Source organism: Salmo trutta, chromosome 38 (genome assembly GCF_901001165.1).
Source record: "Salmo trutta chromosome 38, fSalTru1.1, whole genome shotgun sequence".
In the NCBI taxonomy this organism is placed as follows: domain Eukaryota; kingdom Metazoa; phylum Chordata; class Actinopteri; order Salmoniformes; family Salmonidae; genus Salmo; species Salmo trutta.
In genome coordinates this window covers 34,070,061-34,086,914 of record NC_042994.1, presented here as the reverse complement: position 1 = coordinate 34,086,914, position 16,854 = coordinate 34,070,061, and the positions used below count along the sequence as shown (strand labels likewise).

At 43.6% G+C, this 16,854-nt stretch overlaps 1 protein-coding gene across 1 annotated transcript; it reads left to right on the top strand.

The window, feature by feature from the left end:
* Nucleotides 1-3,754: 3,754 nt before the first annotated feature.
* Nucleotides 3,755-15,456, top strand: LOC115178111 (gastrula zinc finger protein XlCGF26.1-like; the record flags this gene model as incomplete). The annotated part of the gene is made up of 2 exons (XM_029739140.1): nucleotides 3,755-3,773; nucleotides 13,956-15,456. Coding segments are annotated over 2 exons (1,500 nt in total), but the record flags the coding sequence as incomplete, so codon positions are not given.
* Between the last annotated feature and the right edge of the window lie 1,398 nt (nucleotides 15,457-16,854).

Genomic DNA, 16,854 nt, shown 5'->3' with positions numbered 1-16,854 from the left:
AATGAGGAAGAGACTAATCCGTTCCCCATGATCCCCCTGCGTTACCATGTCCAGTGGCACCGTGGCCTCCCTGACCAGTCCTGACCCTAATGGTCGGCTATCTAAGGAGTGCACGGGGAAAGGTTGGTCCAACGATACCAGGGGAATCCCTAGCCTTAATGCGAGCCCACGATCCATAAAGTTTCCAGCTGCGCCTGAATCGACTAGCGCCTTATGCTGGAAAGAGGGAGAAAACAAGGGGAAAGTTACTAAAACGAACATGTGACCAACAGGGGGCTCTGGGTGAGGTTGGTGCTTACTCACCTGAGATGGACGAGGAGTGCTCCGCCTGCCATCCCGATTCCCAGAGGAGCTCCCCCAGCACCGGTCGGTAGTGTGTCCTCTCCGACCACACTGGGGACAAGGGGAGCCTCCTCCTCCGGTTCCCTGGACGCGGCCCCCCCTAGCTCCATAGGTATGGGAGCTGGAGGACCTGGAGGTGGAACCAACAGGGCCCCGTCTGGACGCCCGCGCGCAGCCAGCAGATTGTCGAGACGAATGGACATGTCGATCAGTTCATCTAGTGACAGGGTAGTGTCCCGACAGGCTAGCTCACGGCGGACGTCCTCCCGGAGGCTACACCTATAGTGGTCCATCAGGGCCCTGTCGTTCCACCCCGCTCCAGCAGCCAAGGTCCGGAACTCCAGAGCAAAGTCCTGTGCGCTCCTCGTCTCCTGACGCAGGTGGAACAGCCGTTCACCCGCCGCCCGGCCTTCTGCTGGGTGGTCGAACACGGCCCGGAAACGGCGGGTGAACTCGGGGTAATGATCCCTTGCCGAGTCTGGGCCATACCACACTGCGTTGGCCCACTCCAGGGCACGTCCCGTTAAGCAGGAGACGAGGACGCTTACGCTCTCCTCTCCCGAGGGAGCTGGATGAACGGTAGCCAGGTACAAATCCAACTGTAGCAGGAACCCCTGGCACCCAGCCGCCGCTCCATCGTACTCCCTGGGGAGAGCCAGGCGTAGGGCTCCGGGTCCGGACGTCGGTGGAGGGGTAGATGGTGGAGGGGGATTTGGTGCTGGGGATGCGGTAGGGAGGCCACTCCTCTCCCATCGGTCCATCCTTTCCATCATCTGCTCCATCGCTGAGCCGATTCGGTGGAGGATGGTGGTATGGTGAAGGACCCGTTCCTCCATCGATGGGAGAGGAGGGGAGGCTGCTCCTGCTGACTCCATAGCTGGTGCGGGATTCTGTCACAATGTTGCTAGGAGTGGTGGCAGGAGTCAGGCGCAGAGAGCAGAGGTACAGAACTTCGTGTTTATTTTGAACAAAAAAACAACACGATAAACGCCAACACAAACGGCGTGGGAAAATTGCCAAGTGCCCAAAACAGGTGCACAGCATGCAATTAATAATAAGTAATAAATCGCCAGCCCATCCAACGATCAAATACAACCTGACGCTAAAATAATCCCGCACAACACTGGGCGGGCTAACCAGGCTTAAATAACCAAAATCAAAAGACCAAATGAGGGACAGGTGCAAACAATAAGACATACCAAACGAAAAGGAAAAAGGGATCAGCGGCGGCTAGTAGGTCGGTGACGACGACCGCCGAGCGCCGCCCGAGCAGGCAGGGGAGACACCTTCGGTGGGATTCGTGACAGATAATACAATAAAATACATTACAAACACCTACAGATGGATAATACATTAAAATACATTACAAACACCTACAGATGGATATTACATTAAAATACAGTGAAATACATCTGAAAACATCTCCATGGGCTCCTTTGAGATAAACTCCAAATAACTGTTTTCATAAACATCCCAATCAAATTAGAACACATCACCTGTTTCCAGATGTCTGGTACTATTCCATGTTAATCAGCATGGTAACATCACCGTGTCTGTTTATCAGTATGGTAACATCACCGTGTCTGTTTCCATGGTAACATCACCGTGTCTGTTAATCAGTATGGTAACATCACCGTGTCTGTTTCCATGGTAACATCACCGTGTCTGTTTCCATGGTAACACCACCGTGTCTGTTAATCAGTATGGTAACACCACCGTGTCTGTTTCCATGGTAACACCACCGTGTCTGTTTCCATGGTAACATCACCGTGTCTGTTTATCAGTATGGTAACATCACCGTGTCTGTTTCCATGGTAACATCCCCGCGTCTGTTTCCATGGTAACACCACAGTGTCTGTTAATCAGTATGGTAACACCACCGTGTCTGTTTCCATGGTAACATAGAGCCGTGTCTGTTATTCAGTATGGTGACATCACTGTGTCGGTTTCCATGGTGACATCACTGTGTCTGTTAATCAGTATGGTGACATCACCGTGTCTGTTTCCATGGTGACATCACTGTGTCTGTTAATCAGTATGGTGACATCACCGTGTCTGTTTCCATGGTAACATCCCCGCGTCTGTTAATCACTATGGTAACACCACCGTGTCTGTTTCCATGGTAACACCACCGTGTCTGTTAATCAGTATGGTAACATCACCGTGTCTGTTTCCATGGTAACATCACAGTGTCTGTTAATCAGTATGGTAACATCACCGTGTCTGTTTCCATGGTAACATCCCCGCGTCTGTTAATCACTATGGTAACACCACCGTGTCTGTTAATCAGTATTGTAACATCACCGTGTCTGTTTCCATGGTAACATCACCATGTCTGTTAATCAGTATGGTAACACCACCGTGTCTGTTACCATGGTAACACCACCGTGTGTGTGTGTGTGTGTGTGTGTGTGTGTGTGTGTGTGTGTGTGTGTGTGTGTGTGTGTGTGTGTTAATCAGTACGGTAACATCACCGTGTCTGTTTCCATGGTAACAGCACCGTGTCTGTTAATGAAAGAAATGTAAAATTAAAATAAAATGTTATCGAAATAAAATAAAACTTCTCTGAACTGCGTTAACCCCACTCCAGTCAACAGATGACGATGTGCGTCATTCAGGCGACGCTGCCAGAGTGTGACGTATAATCTAGTGGACGGAACGAGTCTTCAACAATAACAAGAACAGTTAGCCAGCCAGCCACCTCGGTAGCTTACTAGCTAACATAGCCGAAATATTGGAGCTCTTTAGAAGTTTTCGACGTATATATAAGCCACTGTGTTTTAAACATTAGTATTTTTTTTGGTCATCACCCCCATTTAATGTAATATTTACGTTGTTAGACATCTAGCTAGCTGGTTAACTTAGCAGTAGGACTTGGCTAACGCTAACTAGCTAGCTAGCTAGCATCCCCCGAACATAAACTCACTAAGATACTCTCCCAGCTGCTAAAGAAGAGCTCTGCTGGACGGAGAAAGAAGGTTTCGTGAAAGAGGAGAAGGGAAGAGGAGGCTGTTACAGTGAAAGAAGAATACGAGAAAGACGCTTTCAGAGTGAAAGAGGAGGAGGATGTTGACTACCGTGAAACAAGAGAAGGATGCAGTTTTTGGCATAAAGGAAGAGGATGATATGACTGTCACAGTGAAAGAAGAGGGAGACATTTTTGAAGAGGAGGAGGAGGAAGGGGACATGACTGTCACAGTGAAAGAGGAGGAAGACATTTTTGTAATGAAGGAGGAGGAAGGGGACATGACTGTCACAGTGAAAGAGGAGGAAGACATTTTTGAAGAGAAGGATGAAGAGGGGGAGATTACTGTCACATTAGAGGAGGACGAAGAAGCACAGAAGACTGGAGAACTGATTAACACCAGTAAATACAGTGAGTACTATCTAATAAAACAGGGACATTGATCTGATTAACACCAGTAAATACAGTGAGTACTATCTAATAAAACAGGACATTGATCTGATTAACACCAGTAAATACAGTGAGTACTATCTTATAAAACAGGGACATTGATCTGATTAACACCAGTAAATACAGTGAGTACTATCTAATAAAACAGGGACATTGATCTAATTAACACCAGTAAATACAGTGAGTACTATCTTATAAAACAGGGGCATTGATCTGATTAACACCAGTAAATACAGTGAGTACTATCTAATAAAACAGGGACATTGATCTGATTAACACCAGTAAATACAGTGAGTACTATCTAATAAAACAGGGACATTGATCTGATTAACACCAGTAAATACAGTGAGTACTATCTTATAAAACAGGGACATTGATCTGATTAACACCAGTAAATACAGTAAGTACTATCTAATAAAACAGGGACATTGATCTGATTAACACCAGTAAATACAGTGAGTACTATCTTATAAAACAGGGGCATTGATCTGATTAACACCAGTAAATACAGTGAGTACTATCTAATAAAACAGGGACATTGATCTGATTAACACCAGTAAATACAGTGAGTACTATCTTATAAAACAGGGGCATTGATCTGATTAACACCAGTAAATACAGTGAGTACTATCTAATAAAACAGGGACATTGATCTGATTAAAACCAGTAAATACAGTGAGTACTATCTAATAAAACAGGGACATTGATCTGATTAACACCAGTAAATTCAGTGAGTACTCTCTTAACAGGGGGACAAACTGCAGTTGTTGAACTAATGTGTGATTTTAAAAGGACATTATTGTCTTGGATATGTTGTTTCTGTACTGTAGGAATTGAAAAAGCTACAAAGAGTCAACAAAACGTTAATGGATCAAATGCTTTTATTTATTTTTAAACGTCTCTGAATATCTCTTTCTGTAGTACTTTTGCTCAATATTACATGAGATAAAAGTTATTATTTAAAAAAAAAAACATGATTAAATATCAAAAAGTGTTTAGGTCCATAGTTGTTCAGTTATAATTTTCAGGCAGACTGACCTGATTTTAAACATCTATGATACCATATCATATATTACAGCCAACTCATGTCTGATTTCAAATGATGAAGAGGACAGAATCAAGACAAGGAGAGATCTGGAATGTTCTGTTAATGTTCTGGAATGTTCTGGAATGATCTGTTAATGTTCTAACACACTACTAAGAGGAATGTTCTGGAATGTTCTGTAATGTTCTAAGACACTAAGGGCTGTTCTTAAGGATGACGTGGAGAGTTTCACAATAACATGGGTTTGACTGTCTTCTTTCTTCATAAAACAGTTATATATTTATATTTTTTAATTGTTTTAAAGATGAACAACATGTACATCATGAACTTTTATTTTCTTGAGTAAATGTATTTTATTCATCCTTCTATGACCGGTGTAGATTGTGTTGCGTTTTGATCGGGCCGACAGATGGACAAGAGACGTTGTTTCCAGAGGCAGTTTGGAACTCGGTAGTGAATGTTGCAACCGAGGACAGACTATTTTTTAGGGCGCTGCGAACTTTAGGACACCCAGACAGATTCCCTTCCTGGAGACACACAGGATATATACAGGACCAATCAAACGTTTGGACACACCTACTCATTCAAGGGTTTTTCTTTATTTTTTACTATTTTCTACATTGTAGAATAATAGTAGTGAAGACATCAAAACTACAGTGAGGGAAAAAAGTATTTGATCCCCTGCTGATTTTGTACGTTTGCCCACTGACAAAGAAATAATCAGTCTATAATTTTAATTGTAGGTTTATTTGAACAGTGAGAGACAGAAATACAACAACAAAAATCCAGAAAAACGCATGTCATTAATGTTATAAATTGATTTGCATTTTAATGAGGGAAATAAGTATTTGACCCCTCTGCAAAACATGACTTAGTACTTAATGGCAAAACCCTTGTCACTGTATGAAACACATGGAATCATGTAGTAACCAAAAAAGTGTTAAATCAAAATATATATTTTAGATTCTTCAAAGTAGCCACCCTTTGCCTTGATGACAGCTTTGAACACTCTTGGCATTCTCTCAACCAGCTTCATGAGGTAGTCACCTGAAAATGTTTTGGTTACTACATGAGTCCATATGTGTTATTTCATAGTTTGATGTCTTCACTATTATTCTACAATGTAGAAAATAGTAAAGATAAAGAAAACCATTTAATGGTGTGTCCAAACGTTTGATTGGTACTGTATATATACAGTGAGTGCGGAAAGTATTCAGACCCCTTGACTTTTTCCACATTTTGTTATGTTACAGCCTTATTCTAAAATTGATTAAAAAAAAAAAATCCCCTCATCAATCTACACACAATATCCCATAATGATAATATTTCCAAACTGAAATATCACATTTCCATAAGTATTAAGACCCTTTACGCAGAACTTTGTTGAAGCATCTTTGGCAGCGATTACAGCCTCCAGTCTTCTTGGGTATGACGCTACAAGCTTGGCACACCTGTATTTGTGGAGTTTCTCCCATTTCTTCTCTGCAGATCCTCTCAAACTCTGTCAGGTTGGATGGGGAGCGTCGCTGCACAGCTATTTTCAGGTCTCTCCAGAGATGTTCGATCGGGTTCAAGTCCGGGCTCTGTTTGCACTGTCTTGACTGTGTGCTTAGGGTTGTTGTCCTGTTGGAAGGTGACCCTTCACCCCAGTCTGAGGTCCTGAGCGCTCTGGAGCAGGTCTTTCATCAAGGATATCTTTGCACTTTGCTCCGTTCATCTTTCCCTCGATCCTGACTAGTCTCCCAGTCCCTGCTGCTGAAAAACATCCCCACAGCATGATGCTTCCACTACAATCCTTTCTCGGAGCTCTACGGACAATTGCTTCGACCTCATGGCTTGGTTTTTGCTCTGACATGCACTGTAATCTGTGGGACCTTATATAGACAGGTGTGTGCCTTTCCAAAATAATGTCCAATCAATTGAATTTACCACAGGTGGACTCCAATCAAGTTGTAGAAACATCTCAAGGATGATCAATGGAAACAGGATGCACCTGAGCTCAATTTAGAGTCTCATAGCAAAGGGTCTGAATACTGATGTAAAAAAGGTTTTTCTGTTTTTTATTTTGTTTACATTTGCAAAAATGTATAAAAACGTGTTTTCTCTTTGTGTAGGGTTGCAAAGGGTCGGAAACTTTCCGGTAAATTTCCGGTATATTCTCCGGGAAGTTAAGCCCGGGAATTTGGGGAATTTTGCTTAAATTCATCAAAAAAGTTATCTTATAACAGTGAACCTTTATTGTGGGATACACATAAGGCAATTCTAGGTCTTGTGGCATATTTTGGTTAATTTATCCCCAATTCAATGGAATTGCAGCCCTCTGCATGCACTGTGCACTCGTCCATCACATGTACAGCTGATTCTCAAGATCTTGAACACTAATGAGATGCTATTGAGCCCACACTACTACACTGTCTGAGCCAAGGACTACATCCTTTCTAGTAAGTTTTGATTACAATACTGGGTGGGGTGAATATATTTTATATGACATACATTATTTTTTGTTAACTAGTAAATAGTAGCCTACAGCAAAATGTGTTTAAATCGTTTTTTAACTTTCTGCTAGTTAGTTTTTGCTACCATGTGGGTTTTAGCTTGCTTGAGCCTGCTAACTGAGGAGTGTTAATTCACCTGTTTCCATACATGTTTCATTTTACAACATTTATCTTACGAAGGAGTTGTTTAATCTAACTGCTTAACTATTAATCTGTACATGGAATTGTATTTGTTGTTTTTTTTACTCATTTTTGTCTTCATCTTTCCAGGAAAATGGCACGGGCACTATCTGATGTGTGGAGACATTTCACTGCAGCTAATGTAGAAGGAAAAGCTGTGTACATCTGCAAATACTGCACCAAATCATATGTGAAGAATGCAGCAAAGATGCAGAATCATCTGGCCAAGGGCATAAAGTTCCCTCAGCGCTCACAACAAGCAACCTCTGACAAAAGTCCCTCTACTTCTATTCGAGGTGAAAATGATGAATCAGACACCTTATCGATAGCAACAGCTCATGGTCCTCCTGGAATCAGAAGTTTTTTTGATTCAATGGAGGAATGTAGTCAGAGAAATGCTGATGAATGTCTTGCTCGAGCTGTGTATGCAACTGGTTCACCTCTGATGCTCACAGGCAATGTGTATTGGAAGAGATTTCTGAATGTTCTTCGTCCAGCAGACACCCCTCCAACCAGACATGCTTTATCTACTCATTTCCTGGATGCAGAGTTCAACAGAGTTCAAGTGAAGGTCAAGCAAATCATAGAGAAAGCAGACTGTATTGCAGTCATCTCTGATGGGTGGTCGAATGTTCGTAGGTAAGGAATAATTAACTACATCATCTCCACCCCTCAACCAGTATTCTACAAGAGCACAGACACAAGGGACAACAGACACACCGGTCTCTACATTGCAGATGAGCTGAAGGCAAGTCAAAAGATCCAAGCAGAGGAAACTGCAGTTCTGAAATACCTCAGAAAGCGTGAAGACTTCTGCCTGAATCCCATACATGCCGCAGTGTACATGTTGGACCCCAGGTATGCTGGCAAGAGCCTCCTGTCTGGTGCAGAGATCAACAAGGCCTATGGTGTCATCACTACCGTGTCTCGCCACCTTGGCCTGGATGAGGGCAAGGTTCTTTATACTTCCAAGCAAGGGCTTTGGGATGGATTAGGTACACCTCTTTAAGGAATACCTGGGATAGGATAAAGTAATCCTTCTAACCCCCCCCCCCCCTTTAAAAGATTTAGATGCACTATTGTAAAGTGGTTGTTCTACTGGATATTATAGGTGAATGCACCAATTTGTAAGTCGCTCTGGATAAGAGCGTCTGCTAAATGACTTAAATGTAAATGTGAGATGCAATATGGCTGTCGTGCCAACATATTTCATCAGCCACCTGGTGGAAGGGACTTTGTGGATCTGAGGCTCTTTCCCATGTTGCCTCCATCATCCTCCAAATCCCACCAACATCAGCCGCCTCAGAGCGCAACTGGTCCTTGTTTGGGAACACACACACCAAATACCAATACAATGGTCGAAAAATGTGTGGCCATCCGGGCAAATTTGAGTCTTTTTGAGCCTGACAACGAGCCATCCTCAACAAGCTTGGAAAGTGACAGTGAAGATGAGGCCTTCAGAGTCTGATGTTCAGTAGGTGGACATTGAGGAGGTCCAGGGAGAAGACATGGAAGCCTGAGAGGAAGACAACCAAAGCTTTAGTTTCTAGACTATCATTGTTGAAAATGCTTTTTTTGGGAGATGCGATGGATCATTGGGGATCATTCAATATTCCCTTTATTTTGTTGTTCAGTGAAATCATCCCAACTCATCTAATTAAAGTTCAATTTGTAACTAAATTGTTTTTTTGTTTTTTTCTATTGGAAGGATTTAATCATTTACAATTATGTCTACTTATGATAAGGTAAAAGGTTTATGTTTCTGTCTCCATATGATATGGTAAATACACTGCTCAAAAAAATAAAGGGAACACTTAAACAACACAATGTAACTCCAAGTCAATCACACTTCTGTGAAATCAAACTGTCCACTTAGGAAGCAACACTGATTGTCAATAAATTTCACATGCTGTTGTGCAAATGGAATAGACAACAGGTGGAAATTATAGGCAATTAGCAAGACACCCCAAATAAAGGAGTGGTTCTGCAGGTGGGGACCACAGACCACTTCTCAGATCCTATGCTTCCTGGCTGATGTTTTGGTCACTTTGAATGCTGGCGGTGCTTTCACTCTAGTGGTAGCATGAGACGGAGTCTACAACCCACACAAGTGGCTCAGGTAGTGCAGCTCATCCAGGATGGCACATCAATGCGAGCTGTGGCAAGAAGGTTTGTTGTGTCTGTCAGCGTAGTGTCCAGAGCATGGAGGCGCTACCAGGAGACAGGCCAGTACATCAGGAGACGTGGAGGAGGCCGTAGGAGGGCAACAACCCAGCAGCAGGACCGCTACCTCCGCCTTTGTGCAAGGAGGAGCAGGAGGAGCACTGCCAGAGCCCTGCAAAATGACCTCCAGCAGGCCACAAATGTGCATGTGTCTGCTCAAACGGTCAGAAACAGACTCCATGAGGGTGGTATGAGGGCCCAACGTCCACAGGTGGGGGTTGTGCTTACAGCCCAACAACGTGCAAGACGTTTGGCATTTGCCAGAGAACACCAAGATTGGCAAATTTGCCACTGGCGCCCTGTGCTCTTCACAGATGAAAGCAGGTTCACACTGAGCACGTGACAGACATGACAGAGTCTGGAGATGCCGTGGAGAACGTTCTGCTGCCTGCAACATCCTCCAGCATGACCGGTTTGGAGGTGGGTCAGTCATGGTGTGGGGTGGCATTTCTTTGGGGGGCCGCACAGCCCTCCATGTGCTCGCCAGAGGTAGCCTGACTGCCATTAAGTACCGAGATGAGATCCTCAGACCCCTTGTGAGACCATATGCTGGTGCGGTTGGTCCTGGGTTCCTCCTAATGCAAGACAATGCTAGACCTCATGTGGCTGGAGTGTGTCAGCAGTTCCTGCAAGAGGAAGGCATTGATGCTATGGACTGGCCCGCCCGTTCCCCAGACCTGAATCCAATTGAACACATCTGGGACATCATGTCTCGCTCCATCCACCAACGCCACGTTGCTGCACAGACTGTCCAGGAGTTGGTGGATGCTTTAGTCCAGGTCTGGGAGGAGATCCCTCAGGAGACCATCCGCCACCTCATCAGGAGCATGCCCAGGCGTTGTAGGAAGGTCATACAGGCACGTGGAGGCCACACACACTACTGAGTCTCATTTTGACTTGTTTTAAGGACGTTACATCAAAGTTGGTTCAGCCTGTAGTGTGGTTTTCCACTTTAATTTTGAGTGTGACTCCAAATCCAGACCTCCATGGGTTGATAAATTGGATTTCCATTGATTATTTTTGTGTGATTTTGTTGTCAGCACATTCAACTATGTAAAGAAAAAAGTACTTAATAAGATTATTTCTTTCATTCAGATCTAGGATGTGTTGTTTAAGTGTTCCCTTTATTTTTTTGAGCAGTATATATCAAATGCAAAAAAACATCTACATTTAAATAGTACAGTGCCTTGCAAAAGTATTCATCCCCCTTGGCGTTTTTCCTATTTAGTTGCATTACAACCTGTAATTTAAATGGATTTTTATTTGGATTTCATGTAATGGACAAAAACACAAAATAGTCTAAATTGGTGAAGTGAAATGAAAAGAAATAACTTGTTTCAAAATAAAAAGTGGTGCGTGTATATGTATTCACCCCCTTTGCTATGAAGCCCCTAAATAAGATCTGGTGCAACCAATTACCTTCAGAAGTCACATTATTAGTTAAATAAAGTCCACCTGTGTGCAATCTAAGTGTCACATGATCTCAGTATATATACACCTGTTCTGAAAGGCCCCAGAGTCTGCAACACCACTAAGCAAGGGGCACCACCAAGCAAGCGGCACTATGAAGACCAAGGATCTCTCCAAACAGGTCAGGGACAAAGTTGTGGGGAAGAACAGATCAGGGTTGGGTTATAAAAAATATACAAAACTTTGAACATCTCATGGAGCACCATTAAATCCATTATTAAAAAATGGAATGAATATGGCACCACAACAAACCTGCCAAGAGAGGGCTGCCCACCAAAACTCTCGGACCAGGCAAGGAGAGCATTAATCAGAGAGGCAACAAAGAGACCAAAGATAACCCTGAAGGAGCTGCAAAGCTCCACTGCGGAGATTGGAGTATCTGTCCATAGGACCACTTTAAGCCGTACACTCCACAGAGCTGGGCTTTACAGAAGAGTGGCCAGAAAAAAGCCATTGCTTAAAAATAAATAAAAGCAAACACGTTTGGTGTTTGCCAAAAGGTATGTGGAAGACTCCCCAAACATATGGAAGAAGGTACTCTGGTCAGATGAGACTAAAATTGAACTTTTTGGCCCTTAAGAAAAATATATGTATGGCGCAAACCCAACACCTCTCATCACCCCGAGAACACCATCCCCACAGTGAAGCATGGTGGTGAACCATGCTGGACTAGATGCACGGGGGGTAATAATGTCTAGATTATTTTGTCCAGTGGAGGTTAGTTTATAAATTGCCTGACAGGGCTGTGGGACAGTGGAGATTAGTTTATAAATTGCCTGGCTTGGCTGTGGGACAGTGGAGATTAGTTTATAAATTGCCTGGCAGGGCTGTGGGACAGTGGAGATGAGTTTATAAATTGCCTGGCAGGGCTGTGGGACAGTGGAGATGAGTTCATGAATTTCATGGCAGGGCTGTGGGACAGTGGAGATTAGTTTATGAATTGCCTGGCAGGGCTGTGGGACAGTGGATATGAGTTTATAAATTGCCTGGCAGGGCTGTGGGACAGTGGAGATGAGTTCATGAATTTCATGGCAGGGCTGTGGGACAGTGGAGATTAGTTTATGAATTGCCTGGCAGGGCTGTGGGACAGTGGAGATGAGTTTATAAATTGCCTGGCTTGGCCTTGGGACAGTGGATGTATAGAGATAATTCAAATACAACTGTTAACTTTTTAGTGACAAGGGGCAGTATTCAGAAATTCAGGTGAATGACGTGCCAAAATTAAACTGCCTGCTTTCTCGGGCCCAGAAGGTAGGATATGCATATTATTAGTAGATTTGGATAGAAAACACTCTGAAGTTTCTAAAACTGTTTGAATGATGTCTGTGAGTATAACAGAACTCATATGGTAGGCAAAAACCTGAGAAAAATCCAACCAGGAAGTGTGGAAATCTGAGGATTGTAGTTTTTCAAGTGATTCCCTATCCAGTATACAGTGACTTAGGGTTCATTTTGCACTTCCTAAGGCTTCCACTAGATGTCAACAGTCTTTAGAACCTTGTTTCATGCTTCTACTGTTACTGGGGAGAGAATAAGAGCTGACTCAACAAGTGGACTGCCTGAGGCCAATGAGTTGTTTACTGCGCAGGCACGCCATTCCTTCTTTTTCTTCAGTAATGAATACGCTATTGTCCGGTTGGAATATTATCGAATATTTATGTTAAAAAGACCCTAAGGATTGATTGTAAACATCGTTTGACATGTTTCTATGAACGGTAATGGAACATTTTGACTTTTCATCTAGGGTTTTGCGCTCGCTCATTTTGCCTTTGGATAGTGATCTGAACGCGCAAACAAAGGAGGTATTTGGACATAAATATGGAGTTTATCGAACAAAACAAACATTTCTTCTGGGAGTGCATTCCGACGATGATCAGCAAAGGTAAGTGAAGTTTTATAATACTATTTCTGACTTTAGTTGACTCCAGAACTTGGCGGGTAACTGTATAGCTTGCTTTGATGGATAAGCTCTGTACTCAGAATATTGAAAAATGTGCTTTCGCCGTAAAGCGATTTTGAAATCTGACACAGCGGTTGCATTAAGGAGAAGTGTATCTATAATTCTTTCAATAACTGTTGTAAATGTTATGATGAGTATTTTTGTAAATTGATGTGCTCATTCACCGGAAGTTTTGGAGGCAATACATTTTCTGAACATCATGCGCCAATGTAAAATGGGGTTTTTGGATATAAATATGAACTTTATCGAACAAAACATACATGTATTGTGTAACATTGAGTCCTGGGAGTGTCATCTGATGAAGATCGTCAAAGGTTAGTGATTAATTTTAGCTGTATTTCTGGTTATTGTGACGCCTCTCCTTGCTTGGAAAATGGCTGTGTGGTTTTTGTTGTCTCAGCGTTGTCCTAACATAATCTAATGTTATGCTTTCGCCGTAAAGCCTTTTTGAAATCGGACAATGTGGTTGGATTAATGAGAAGTGTATCTTTAAAATGGGATATAATAGTTGTATGTTTGAGAAATTTGAATTATGAGATTTTTGTTGTTTTGAATTTGCAGCCCTGCTATTTCGCTAGCGTCCCACATGTCCCAGAGAGTTTAACAGGCATTACCCAGGGTTCATCATGAATATCTAACGGCTATTAACCAATCAGTATCTACGATCCAAATGTACTGTTTTATAATGAGGGATCTAGTCTAGATTAAACCTCATAAGAAGACAGTTTTATTTAATGGAGATTTCATTCAGGTCTCTGTTAAACGGGATACTCTGGAGGTTTCATTCAGGTCTCTGTTTAACTAGATACTGTTTGTCTTTGGCAGGAGAGAGACCAGACTCTCACTCTGACGGCAGGAAGAGTCCTTCAGAGGAAGGACAGAAGACAGGAGAGAAGACTTCACAATGTTCCCAATGTGGGAAGAGTTTTACACGGTTAGGGAACCTGAAAAGGCATGAGAGAATACACACAGGAGAGAAACCTTTCCAATGCTCCCAATGTGGAAAGAGTTTCACACGGTTAGGGAACTTGAAAGAACATAAAATAATACACACAGTAGAGAAACCTTTCCAATGCTCCCAGTGTGAAAAGGGCTTTAGGTGGTTAGGGAACCTGAAAAAGCATGAGAGAACACACACAGCAGAGAAACCGTTCCAATGCTCCCAGTGTGGGAATGGTTTTACACAGTTAGGGAGCTTGAAGGAGCATGAAAGGTTACACACAGGGGAGAAGCCTTTCCAATGTTCCCAGTGTGGAAATAGTTTTGCCCTGTTAGGGAGCCTGAAAAAGCATGAGAGAACACACACAGGAGAGAAGCCGTTCCAATGCACCCAGTGTGGGAAGGGTTTTACACGGTTAGGGAATCTGAAGGACCATGAAAGAGTACACACAGGAGAGAAACCTTTCCAATGCTCCCAGTGTGGAAATAATTTTACACGGTTACGGAGCCTGAACGAACATAAATTAGTACACACAGGAGAGAAACGTTTCCAATGTTCCCAGTGTGGAAAGGGTTTTACCCTGTTAGGAAGCCTGAAAAAGCATGAGAGAACACACACAGGAGAAAAGCCGTTCCAATGCTCCCACTGTGGAAAGATTTTTACACAGTTAAAGAGCTTGAAGGTGCATGAAAGGGCACACACAGGGGAGACATCTTACCATTGCTCTCTGTGTGGAAAGAATTTTACCAAGTTAGGGAACCTAAAAAAACATAAACAATTACACACCGGAGCGAAACCTTTCCAATGCTCCCAGTGTGGGAAGGGTTTTACACTGTTAGGGAACCTGAAGGATCATAAAAGAGTACACACAGGAGAGAAACGTTTCCAATGCTCCCAGTGTGGAATAGGTTTTACCCTGTTAGGGAACCTGAAAAAGCATGAGAAAATACACACAGGAGAGAAGTCTTTCCAATGTTCCCAGTGTGGAAATAGTTTTAAAAGTTTAGGGAGCTTGAAGGAGCATGAAATGATACACACATGGGAGACAGCTTACCATTGCTCTCTGTGTGGAAAGAATTTTACCAAGTTAGGGAACCTAAAAAAACATACAGAATTTCACACAGGAAAGAAGCCTTTCCAATGCTCCCAGTGTGGAAAGGGTTTTACACGGTTAGGGAATCTGAAGGACCATAAAAGAACACACACAAGAGAGAAACCTTTCCAATGCTCCCAATGTGGAAAGGGTTTTACCCTGTTACAGAACCTGAAAAGGCATGAGAGAACCCACACAGTTTTAACAATGACCCCAGGAGTTGGAACCAGTTCAGAAAACAGAACAGGAAACCGCGTAAGAACAAAAAAATGAAGAAACAGAAGCCGAACCGGAAAGAAAGTGATCTCTACAGTTCTGGAACAGAACCTTTATTTTAAAAGTAACTGTCCGGTGGAAGATCTTATTAACTTTAAAAAGTGAATATTCTGTTAACTCATCGAAATAGCGTTGAGACATCCTATACTTGTATCTCAAACAGACTGTTTTAAAAAAAATACTATCTCCTCATAGAACATGTTATCTCCCTGCGGATGATGAGCTGGCCAATCTGTTGTTGGGGTACGACCCACACCATTCTGTTGTTGGGATACGACCCACACCATTCTGTTGTTGGGATACGACCCACACCATTCTGTTGTCGGGGTACGACCCACACCATTCTGTTGTTGGGATACGACCCACACCATTCTGTTGTTGGGGTACGACCCACACCATTCTGTTGTTGGGGTACGACCCACACCATTCTGTTGTTGGGGTACGCCCACACCATTCTGTTGGGGTACGACCCACATCATTCTGTTGTTGGGGTACGACCCACGCCATTCTGTTGTTGGGATACGACCCACGCCATTCTGTTGTTGGGATACAACCCACGCCATTCTGTTGTTGGGATACGCCCCACGCCATTCTGTTGTTGGGATACGACCCACACCATTCTGTTGTTGGGGTACGACCCACACCATTCTGTTGTTGGGGTACGACCCACACCATTCTGTTGTTGGGGTACGACCCACACCATTCTGTTGTTGGGATACGACCCACACCATTCTGTTGTTGGGGTACGACCCACACCATTCTGTTGTTGGGGTACGACCCACACCATTCTGTTGTTGGGATACGACCCACACCATTCTGTTGTTGGGATACGACCCACACCATTCTGTTGTTGGGATACGACCCACACCATTCCTTTGTTGGGATACGACCCACACCATTCTGTTGTTGGGATAGGACCCACACCATTCTGTTGTTGGGGTACGCCCACACCATTCTGTTGGGGTACGACCCACACCATTCTGTTGTTGGGGTACGACCCACACCATTCTGTTGTTGGGGTACGACCCACACCATTCTGTTGTTGGGGTATGACCCACACCATTCTGTTGTTTGGCTACGACCCACACCATTCTGTTGTTGGGGTACGACCCGCAACATTCTGTTGTTGGGGAACGACCCACTCCATTCTGTTGTTGGGATACGACCCACACCATTCTGTTGGGATACGACCCACACCATTCTGTTGTTGGGATACGACCCACACCTTTCTGTTGTTTGGGTACGACCCACACCATTCTGTTGTTGGGGTATGACCCACACCATTCTGTTGTTGGGGTACGACCCACACCATTCTGTTTTTGGGGTACGGGATACGCCCCATTCTGTTGTTGGGGTACGACCCACACCGTTCTGTTGTTGGGGTACGACCCACACCATTCTGTTGTTGGGGTACG